At 41.3% G+C, this 11514-nt stretch overlaps 1 protein-coding gene across 21 annotated transcripts in view; it reads left to right on the top strand.

Moving 5' to 3' along the window:
* Cep63 (centrosomal protein 63) overlaps window positions 1-10996 on the top strand; it is a 40451-nt gene extending 29455 nt beyond the window's left edge. For 12 of the 21 annotated variants that reach the window (XM_076917470.1, XM_076917469.1, XM_076917467.1 and 9 more), the window contains 6 exons: window positions 285-399; window positions 1741-1938; window positions 3493-3579; window positions 7549-7754; window positions 8683-8962; window positions 10669-10996. In XM_076917470.1, the coding sequence (XP_076773585.1) occupies window positions 285-399; window positions 1741-1938; window positions 3493-3579; window positions 7549-7754; window positions 8683-8962; window positions 10669-10827 (1045 nt within the window). In that variant the 3' untranslated portion in view covers window positions 10828-10996. Of the gene's footprint in view, window positions 1-284; window positions 400-1740; window positions 1939-3492; window positions 3580-7548; window positions 7755-8682; window positions 8963-10668 lie in introns of those variants that run through there. The other 9 variants (XM_034484187.2, XM_034484183.2, XM_076917479.1 and 6 more) reach the window with 3 other exon arrangements.
* The last annotated feature ends 518 nt before the right edge of the window (window positions 10997-11514 follow it).

Genomic DNA, 11514 nt, shown 5'->3' with positions numbered 1-11514 from the left:
AGAGAAAACCCATACAGCTAGAGCAAAACTGTTGGTAAAGTTGCTTGTGTCTTTATAATTCTGTAACCAGTAAAGTTTAAGTCAGAGGGAAGGAGTGGAGGAAAATACAGAAGATGGGTTTGCTGCATCTATTGATAGAGGAATTGCAAGTGACTTTTAATGAGGGGTATGAAGTTTAAGGTGTTAGTAGGAGGTATCTTGGGCATCACGAGGGTACACTTAGATAATCCATCTTATGAATTTTAGGAATTTTATTTATATATGGTTGTATTTCTGCTATACAGTTTAGAATCTGTGAGTACAACATGTAAACAGCTGAGCCAAGAACTAATGGAAAAATACGAAGAGCTGAAGAGGATGGAAGGGCATAACAATGAGTACCGGACAGAGATAAAGAAGGTGAAAGCCTACATCATGTGCCTGGGCTCAGGGCTGGGTAGGAGGTGATTAGTGAGGGAAATCTGTTCAGGAGACCACTGGATGGTCAGTGGAAGAGTTTGGTGGAAGTTGTGAGAGGAAGCTGCTCAGTGGGAGAAGGAGGGATAAGAGAGGATGATATGGATGGATGATCAAAGTACATCGTGTATGTGGGGGAAATTGTGAAAGCCAGTAAATTAAAAATATAATTGAAATATGATTTCTAAAGAATTGTATTATTTCTTAAAAAAGATATTATATGACTTGTCATTTTCTTATTTGCTAAAGAAAAATATCTATTTCCTCTGTGCTATAAAATAGTTAATGTCCTCATTGGCTGTTATTATTCAGAGCCTTTTTATTAAGGGGTCCTGTCTCCAGTGGCCTTGGGAGGTGCAAACACAGGATATCAGGGCCAGCCTGGGCTAGACAAGACTGTCTCAAAATACCAAAAATAAACTAATTTTTCAGAGGATTTATTTAGAGGATTAGTCTTGTTATGTAGCCCAGGTTGGCCTCAAACTCATGATCCTCTGGCCTTTTGAATTCTAAATATTGAATTAGAGGTGTCTGTTACCATACTTGGTTTAATTTGTGTTTTTCATTACTTCTTGAGATTATCGCTAGTTCCTGTGTATGTGTGTGTGTGCACACATGCATGTGTATATAGAGCCCAGAAGTAGATATTAAGGATCTGCCTATTGCTCTCTCCCCACACAAAACATTATCTTATTTTATTTATTTTTTGTGTATTTTTCTTTGTTTAATTCTGTACATTTTAAACATTTACTTGTCAATTTTATACATATATATGTACTATGTATTGTATCATATTCATCTTCAGTACCCTTTTATTCCCTTCCGTGATCTCCCTTTTCTATATTGTCTCCTTCCTTCTTTCTCTTTGTGTTTCTTTTAGGCCTACTGAGTTTAGGGTTGCTTACATGAACGTTGGTAGGGGTTATCTACTGGAGCATTTTACCAGTGACTACACTATTGAAGAAAATAACAACCCTCTCCTGGCAGCCATTAACCATGTGTCTTTCTCTCTATATTCTTTGTTCTTCTAGGGCCTTGTTCACTCTAGGCAAGTGCTATACCATTGAGCTACATGTCTAAGCCTTGTTTGTTGAGATGGGTCTTCCTGTGAAGTTCAGTCTGGCCTTGAAATCATTGGCCAGAGCAGGTTGCTCTCTATCTTGGGGTCTTCCTGTCTCTGGCTCTGCCTCCTAAGTGTCAGAGTTACTACTGTGTAGATTCATATGCCTGAATCCTAAATACTTTCTCTGAACTTCTGTTGTTTTCTTTTGTGCCTCTCTGTAGTTGAAGGAACAGATTCTGCAGGCTGATCAGACTTACAGTTCTGCCCTAGAAGGAATGAAGATGGAAATCTCCCAGCTAACTCGGGAGTTACACCAGCGAGATATCACTATTGCTTCTGCCAAGTGTTCCTCCTCAGACATGGAAAAGCAGCTGAAGGCAGAGATGCAGAAGGCAGAAGAAAAGGCTGTAGAGCATAAGGTAAGTCCATCTAGAGCTTGCTCTCCACTTAACATTTGCCTGTTTGTTTGTAAAGAATGAATCTATTCAAGAAATAACTTCCATATTTCAGTGAACTTTTAGTAGACACCTGCTTTGGGCTGGTTAGCAAGCAGGATAGTGAGGGTTGGTGGGGAGGTCAGATGGAGACAGACAAGGAAAATGACTACCCTAGTGGTATGTGGGCAAAGTGCTGGGCGCACAGCCGAGGAGTTGCATATCTAGAGTAAAGATCTCTGTTCCTGCAAGAGGAGGATGAGTAAGCTGGAGGAGACCATGCGGAGCTAGTGTAACTGCAAGATGTGGCCTGAGCAGTGGGCAAGGGCCCACCATTCAAGGGAAATGGGAAATGGATGCGTTCTGGAGGTACTTGGCTACACAGTTGGCTATGCTTTGTGTTTGATTAGACTAGGGTAACTAACAGAAGACAGGCAAAGAAGTTGTTACTGAGGAAAGAAGCTCGAGTAGCCGAGTAATGCCCTGTAATGAGACAGAAAATGGTTGTAGTGTTATGGAAGATGATACATTTCTGTGAAAGATGCCCATGACAGGGAAGCCAGTGGAGGGGACATTGGTTTGGCACATTTGATTTTAGATAATGCCTGAATTTTTATATGGAAAAATTGGTTAGTTGGCTCCACAGAAAGCCTGAAATTCAAGGGTTGGCCATTTAGTTGTGGAAGTGCTTACATGAAGGTGGCATTTGAAATTCCTCTCCCCAGATCCAGCAGTTACAGCTGAAAAGGCAATAGAACATGCATAAGAATGACTTGGACCACGATTAGCAGATTTCTCAGTTGGGGGTGAAAGTGTGGGAAGGAGTTTCCCAGACCTTGTCTGCTGAGGAAGGTGGCGTGAAAGGAGGCAGGAATCTTTTCATAGAGATCGTCTAGCAGAAGAGCTCAGCAGAGTGAGGGCTGAGAATAAATGAATGCTTTATGCAAGTGCAGTCCAATGTGGTGTTGACAGAAGAAAGTCGATGAGAGGTAGTGGAAGCTGGTGTGGCTAAGATCTTCCCGTGACTGAAACTTTGTGCCTTAGCCTCATTCATCACTGAGTGACATTTAATCACACACATGCTGCTTTACCTGCTAACACCTTTGACACACACTTAAGAAGTGTATGTGGGGCCCAGGAGATGGCTGAGGGAGGGCAAGCCCTTTCTCTGCAAGCGTGAGGACCTGAGTTGAGATTCCCAGAACCTACATAAAAAACCGGGCATGGCTGCATGTTCTGTTTATTACCCTAGCACTGGAGGGTGTTGGGGCAGCAGAGATAGGTGAATTCTGAAAACTTGTTGGCTCTAGTCTCTGCAAACAAACATGGCAGGCACGCCTGTGCTCTCATGTGTATGCAACACACTCAACACCTTATGTGTACACACATTTTAAAAGTTTATCTATATGAATAGAGAACATAGACCAGACTAAGTGGACTAGAGAAAATGATGTGGGAAAGCTTTGTAAGATATATTTGATTATATTTGATTTATGTGGGTCTCACACACCCCGCCCCCACCCCATCTTCCTTTTGCAGGAGATTCTGAGTCAGCTGGAATCTCTCAAATTAGAAAATCGCCGTCTTTCTGAAACAGTGATGAAGCTGGAACTGGGCTTGCATGAGGTACATACACTGACACTTAGCTTCTGTGATTTGGAAGCCTTTGAATGTAGCTGTTAGTATCGATGCTAGAAGGAGGGAGAATTCACTAGTTTGAGCAGTTCTTTAGGAGAGAGATATGGTCACAAATGACATCCAGGTACCCTCCTGCCAGAGGAGACTTTTGCTCTAGCCGTAGGGTATTTTTCCTGTTATGTGTGGTAAGATGCATATATAGTCTGTGTTCTCAGCAAGGAAAGTATCTGTAAAGGGTTCAGCGTAGTGCTGACAGTAATTATAAATGGACGTTGGGTGCTGCTTTTAGCACTATGTTGTCATGCTCACAGTGTCTTTATTATATTTATTATCCTTGAAATAATTTAGTTTTCATTTTATTTCTATAAAGCATGATTCATTTACTCAAATATTCTAGAATACTTAGTGCTAGATGGAACACAGGAGAAATGATCAAATTCTTGACTCTAAAGACATTATAGTAATTTAGTAGAGAATATGAGAAATACATATGAGCTACTGTGAAATCAGAACAGGATTGACTAACAGACAGTATGATGTTCATATTGTGAAAGTCTTACAATTTATAAAATGGTGCATCTATTCTGACCCATCTGTTTTTGGTGTAGGTCAAATGTCCGAAGATTGAATTCTTTTTTTCTGAACTTCCAGGGAGTATTCTGCCTCCAAAAAGATACATAGTCACAAAAGACTCCCTATTTGCTCCCAAGTAGTTCCAATTTCACAGGCATGGAGGCCAAGAGTGAAGAAAGCGCAAAAGGCTAGAAGAACACTTTATTCCAACTAGGAAAATGGGGGACTATTTTCATAATCTTTCAGATGGGCAAGATTCTCTAAGCATCATGAAGCCATAAAAGAGTTTATAACATAAAAGTATAAAATTTCTGGATGGCAAAAGGCTCCATTAAAAAGACTGATAATAGAAGCCAAGTATGGCAGCTCATGCTAATAATCCCAGCTACTTGAGAGGCTGAGGCAGGAGGACCAAGAGTTCAAGGCCAAACTGGACAAGACCCTGTCTCAGAATAAAAATAACAACAGGGACTGGGAGTAGAGCTTAGAGGGAGAGTACTCGCCTAGCACGAGGCCCTGGGTCGATAGCACTAGCACTGGGAAAGAAATGAGCAGACAAGCAGCAGTGACCTATAGGTAGACACAGGCTAACATAAAGTGTCAGCAAATAAGAATGTCCTACGAGGGTGATTGGGAAGAGACCCAGTAGGAAAAGGGCAAAGGACTAAGTAGATATTTAAATTCAAGTGAGCAAGGGAAGCTATTAAACTTCCCTAATAGCCAAAATTTTTAAGAATAAATTTTTCTTGCTAGTAGGCTTGATAATGATTTAGAAAGTTAACATATGGCCTTTCCTGTCAAGTGTTTTAAGAGCAGGCTTCCAATGCACACAGAGATTGCCTTCAGTACAGTGAACGTGAACTTGAAACCTGTAAATCCATGTAGCCCAAGTCTGCCTGGTATTTACATCTGTGATATTAACAGTTCCCTCAGCAGTTTTCACCCACAGAGAACCCATGTTATAGGAGTGAAAGCCCGGAAATGGGCACAGCAGTTATTGTTAAATAAACTGGTTACTTAAATGGTTGATTTGTGATTGTACTCTGAAATGTGCTGTCATTTAAGATGGAAATAGTCATTTAATTTTTCTGCCACTCCACATCCCTTTGATACTATAATGAAAAAAAATTTAAAGCACAAACCCATATGGATGGGAAAAAAAATAGAGGACACAATAGCCAAACATTTAAAATATTTAATATAGTTTTATTTTTGCGTGCATGGTGGGTGATTGTGTATGCGCACATGTGTGTACCTGTGTGTATGTGTGTGAATGTATGAAAGCTAGGGGTTGGTATTGGATGTCTTCCTCTATCATTCTCCACCTTTTGTATTGAGGCAGGGTCTCTCACTTGGACCCTGAGCTTGCCAATTGGGCTGGTCTGGCTAGCCAGCTTGCTCCAGAGATCCTGTCTCCTTTTTCCAAGTACTAGGATTACCGGCAGTCTACCATGTCCACTCGGCCGGCCAGCATTTACATGAGTGTTATAGATCTGAGCTCTGGTCCTCTTGCACGGCAAGTACTTTACCAACTGAACCATTTTCTCAATCCCATAGTTAAATATTTTATAAAGTTTTATCAAGGAGGTGGAAGATGGATGGAGGCGGGGGCTGGGGCACGTGGCTAGCCAGCTGGCTGGCTTAATGACTAGATGGATGGATAATAAATGGATGGATTAGTAGGTGAGTGAGTGAGAGTGTAGCCAACAAATGACTTTGTATGCCCTGATAAAGCCAATGCTGAGTGAGTAGTAATCTGTGGACTAATCTGGTTTACACTACAGTGTTCTTTACAAATGTGTCATTTGTCAGTATTAGAGTGGCTCCCTGTTCACATTAAAGAACTGAGAGATTCCAGGGTTCCTTGGAGCTGAACTTCTCCCGAACCCTAATGGGAACACTGACCCTCCTTCCCCACTGAATACATGCCTGCTGCCCAGTTGTCGTGCTACCTTTTTCAGTCATGTGCCTGGAGTAGTTGTTAATCAGGTAATAGCTATTGGAGATTTCAGAAAGACAAGAAAAGACAGATGCACAGAAAAGACAAGTTTGTCTTCTCTTTAGGTATATGCAGTAGTTCTCAGCCTTCCTACTGCTGTGACTCTTTAATACAGTTCCTCATGTTTAGTGACCCCAACCATACAGTTATTTTTGTTGCTGCTTCATAACCATAATTTTGCTACTGTTATGAATTGTAATCTAAATATTTTCGGAGCTACATGTTTGCTAAAGGGGTCATGACCCATAGGTTAAGAAATGCTGGTTTAATGATTTCAGACATCAAAGTGGTAAAAGTCCTGTCAGCTTTAGCTTTCTCTGGTTTCAGAGTTACATACAGTATGAATATTTGTACAGATTATCAAAACATAATTACTAGGAAATGCTTTTTTGCATGTTACCACCCATGAAGGTGAATTTACTTTTCCAAATTAATCTAATTATCTTAATGAAAGCAGCAGCTTTGATTAATGTTGGCCACTTTAAAGATGAATCGTAGTTCACAGTGTAGCTCTACATTTTAGAAATACGGAGGTGTGTAGGTAGTTGACAGTGTAGCACATGTCCTGGGAATACACTTCTCTGAGATAGTATAGAACATGGATAGCTACTGAAAGATCTTGTAATCCTGGTTTACAGGGATAGTTACACACTTGTGAGTTGACAGGTAAATTATGTTTATCAGAACTCTATTGACTAGCTTACTTTCACAATTTTTCTTTGCAGAAAATGAAATATATTAAACTGTAAAGATCACCATAATTTTGTGGAATGTTAATTAAATTAAAAAATTAGAAAAAGAAAGTAGATGTGTATTATCAAGAAATAAGATGTATAATCACAGAACTAAGACCAGTTCATGATAGAATTCTTGCCATATAATTAAATCCTGCTTTTATGTTGCTAAATTCATATAAAACTATATGCCAAAAAGTGTTTAAGATGAAAGGATATTTATTTTATTTATTTAATTTTGGCCATAATTCTCTTTAGACCCTTGTGTTTAAATTACCTTCTTTGAATTAGTTCTCTTAATTTCCTTCCACAGGCATTGTGTGTGAGGGTGGGGGTAGGGTGGGAAGAGGGCTCCTCATTCTTCTTGATCCTGTCTCTGATTCTTGGAGCTTTCCTCTGCCATGTTTCCATCCCTTGGATGCTCATGTACAGAGGGAAGCCATCCTGCCTTTAACATTGTCCTTTCCTTCACTCTAGACAGACTGATGCTTTTCCTGTGTTCATCTTCAGAGGGCTAAAGACAAATCTTTACTTTCTCTAAGTAATGCCATAGTTAAAACTAAAACAGAAAATATCTCAGCCAGCACTGTTGTAGACTGATCATAATTACCCTTAAACATACTAGTGATTCTAGTGTTCTTTTTTTATTAGGCAAAAGAGATTTCACTAGCAGACCTTCAGGAGAATTATATTGAGGCATTAAATAAATTAGTGTCTGAAAATCAACAACTACAGAAAGATTTGATGAGCACCAAATCTCAGCTGGAGCATGCTACTCACGTGTGCAAAAAAAAAGATGGCAGGATCTTTAACCCAGTACACAGCAGAGCAGCCGAGTTCAAGAATGCGGAGCTTAAGTAAAGTTTTTTTCTCTCTCTCTTTTTTTAAAGAATTATTTATTTTATGTAGATGAGTACAGTATAGCTATCTTCAGACATACCAGAAGAGGACATCAGATCCCATTACAGATGGCTGTGAGTCACCATGTGGTTGCTGGGAATTGAACTCAGGACCTCTGGAAGAGCAGTCATTGCTCTTAACTGCTGAGCCATCTCTCCAGCACCTTAAGTAAAGTTTCTTAAAAGTCTCTTTGATGTGTGTGTGCTACAGTGTGAGCTCCTGCTTTGAGAAGACTTTCTGGCTTAGAGATGTGCAGACATCACAGGCTCTGGTTTAACTCTGACCACAGTGTGCACAGAGGCTCAGGTGGCTCTGCCCTTGTTTTTCCACAGCTTCTGTTCTGTGCACCCTGAGTGTAGGTGTAAACAGTGTCTTGTTCCCCAGAGTCGTTTCATGCTGCCATCCCTTCACCTTCATCACACCTGTAAAAAAGTAAAACGTGGCTTTCCATAAAAAGCATCCATTGTATTTTTGATCAATTAATTTTAGATTGTTACCATAAGAAAGTTTATTTCAATAAGAAGCCAAGTGGCTTTAGTTTGTTCTGTGTAGCTTGTTTAAACGTTTTCCTACCAGAAGCCTTTGTTAGCACCCCCACCCCCACTCTCACCCACAGTGACATTACATGCTTTCTCTGTGCATGGGGTGCCCTGGCCCTGTTCCTTCTGCACCACTGTGGCAGCTTGTTTGGCCTCTGCTGTGATGGAAGCATGGGAGCAGAGCCCAAATGAGGGAGAGACACTTGTCTCCAAGTGGGCTGCTCATCTTCTCTAAGCAGTAGAAGCTTGCTGCTTAGCCTTTTATTAACATGCTTTTATCAGCATTTATTGGAAAGAAAAGTTGCTACAGGTTTTCATTTATTTTGTTTTCTAATCTGCTATCCAGGCCAACCCATGGCCAGCACAGACATGATGGAATAAAGACCGAGCAGTACAAAACAGGTCACCACTCGCCTCGAGGACAAACGTTGGATAGCACAGACCCCATGGCCAGGGGCCCCAGCCCCCTGAGTTCTCACATCAGCCCCGACAGCTCCACCTTCTCTCTGCCTTCCAACTTTTTATTTCAGACTCACTCTTTGCCTTCAATGCTAGATTTAAATGATGTCAACTTTTCTGACAGTCTGTCTGACTGTATGAATGACCAAGAAGAGTTTGTATCTTCGGTATGAAAACTTTTTCATCTTAATATTTATTTTTATTTTTAATTTTAAGGTAAAGAGGGTGATTTTTTTCTTACTGGATCCCAGTCAGTACCCTTTAGTACTTTCACATTTGCAGTTTTACTTGTGAAGGCACATTCAACCAAGATGACTTCAAATTCAAGTTCTAAAATACTTACAGTATAACTGTAGGTAGTCATTGACTTTAGCCTGTACCTTCCTGCCTGCCTTTCCCAGAAAGGGCTGACCACGCTGCAGGGATTGAACCAAGGACTCTGTCCTTAGCATGGATAGTGAGGAGGGAAAAGAGGGATTGTTGGGAAGGGGCTGGTAGCCTGGGGCTGGGGGTGGTGCATGCGAGGTGTGCGGAGCATGATTTGGGTGCCTGTGATGGCCATGGTGGCAGAGGCTATCTTTGACCCCACGGTAGTCCCTCATCCTTACCACTAGGCTCCAGTGTTCTTTACCTTCCATTGTGAAGCGCTTGTGTTAGGCTGTTCATTGCCTATTGTCAGCTGCAGTGTGTCTTTGTGAAAGTTTAGTAACCTTTTGTTTTTTTGTTTGTTTTTAAATGTGTCAGCAATTCTATAGAAAGATTTTCCTATAGTTTTCAAAATAAATGTCCATTTTACTTACACACAGTTTAAAAAAATCAACACTGAAAAGTACCTTTTTTCTAAGTTTGGCAGCCAACCTTCCCTGCCCTGAGATGATGTGATTTCACAAATGTCACGTTTTCCAATTAGTGTAAGCATCATGTGTTTCCTTCAGAAGTCAGGTATTTGATGGTCGTACTCTATAGGGCCAGCATAGTTGGTCTGATTATTCAGTACTTGCCTGTTTAACTGCCCACTGATCTTTGCTGTGGCCCTGCTGTGCCCACATGTGGACACAGAGCAGGAGAGCTGACTCCCATGTGCCTAATAGGGGAGCAAAGGTGGCCTCATGTTTTGTACCTGTGTCAATGTTCACATGGTTATGGCAGGTAGCACCCTGTTGTGTGAGAGCCTTAATTCCAGCACCAGTTACTGTGGTAGCTCTGGGAAAGTCATTTCTCACTTCTGAAACTCACTTCTGTTTTGTCAAATGGAGAAAAGAGGGTGTATATATGTCTATACTGTGTGTGTTTATTTCCCCTGGAGGCAATGATTTGTGCTAACTCAGCATTTAAGGTGACTTTCAAAGTATAACATTAAATGAGAGCAAACTGCATGTGCTAGATTTTCTGTATTACCTTCAAAAATCTGAGATCTGAAATATCACCAGAACCGGGAGTTGCAGATCAAAGACCATGGAGTGGAATTTTAAGAAAGGGAATAATATTGATTTTTAACTGGCATTTCATTTGTTTCCTGTAGATTTTCAGTGCTTTAAAGTGAGAGTAACGTTCAGAGTTTGGAAATAGCAGGCATTGGCTGTATTCTCCAGTAAGCGGCAGGCAGACAGGCAGGCAGGCAGGCATTCTAGTCTAAGCTGAGGTACTCTCAGACCACTGACCACATCACTTTACAAGGACACTCTTGGGTCAGAGAGAAAGAGATCTGTGGTGCGATGTTTTCAGAACTTGCCGTTTTTTCTTTCTTGGCATTAAGATGAAAATACTTCCTCAGGAAAAATTCCCCTTTTAACAGGGCTAGGCAGAAAATATCAAAATGTCAGGGCATTCATCTCTGCTTCCTAACACATGTCATGATTTGTTCCTCTCCCAGTGCTCGCTGCCCGTCTCTCCTCTGGGATCGATAGCTACCAGGTTTCTAGAAGAGGAGGAGCTGAGGTCTCACCACATTCTAGAGCGCCTGGATGCCCACATTGAAGAACTGAAAAGAGAGAGTGAGAAGACGGTGAGGCAGTTCACAGCCCTTGTGTAGCCCTGCGCAGCCGCAGATGGAAGACTGGATTATAAAGTTTTAATAAAGCAATGCCTGCAAGAGCAGCACTGTGGAATTTGCATATCGGGTACTTAGGTATTTTCACTGGCTTGTTTGAAGGACTACTTCCAATAGTAACTTGTGAGAATAAACCACTTTGCAGACTTTTCTCACATGAATATTTATTACTACAAAGCAGTACTTTTTTCTTTCTGACTTATATGTGAATAGCCATGTACTAATTAAAGATTTTACTATACAGTTTGGAAATAAAGTAACTACAGAGCTTCCCTTGAAGGAAGTGTGTAGTGGAGGCATGGCTGGGAAGTTGCTCAGCTAGCTTCTTACACTTTCTCACCTTGGTAGGTGTAAAGTCTGGCTACAAGTGTGTCAAGAGCCCCAGTGAAGTCCTTGGCAAGGAGGCTTTTGCATACCCTCAAGGAGAAGAGAGCATTGCATAGGTCAGAGCTGGATTTAGTGTGTGGAACTTATGGGACATCCAGCCTGGATGCTTAGCATTTGCATGCTGAGGAGAGAGGCTCAGGTGGGAGGCAGAATTTGAAGCCACGTTGCTGATAGCCATGGAGGGCATGGAGAGAGGAGAGCAGGGCTCTAGGCAGCTGAGGATCCTAGGAGCCAGATCAGTACAGAAGCAGGCCGTACAGTCAGGGCAAGGAGAAGGCACAT

Source organism: Arvicanthis niloticus, chromosome 21, assembly GCF_011762505.2.
Source record: "Arvicanthis niloticus isolate mArvNil1 chromosome 21, mArvNil1.pat.X, whole genome shotgun sequence".
NCBI lineage: Eukaryota > Metazoa > Chordata > Mammalia > Rodentia > Muridae > Arvicanthis > Arvicanthis niloticus.
The sequence above is the reverse complement of the archived record's forward strand: the minus strand, read 5'-3'. Positions and strand labels throughout refer to the sequence as shown.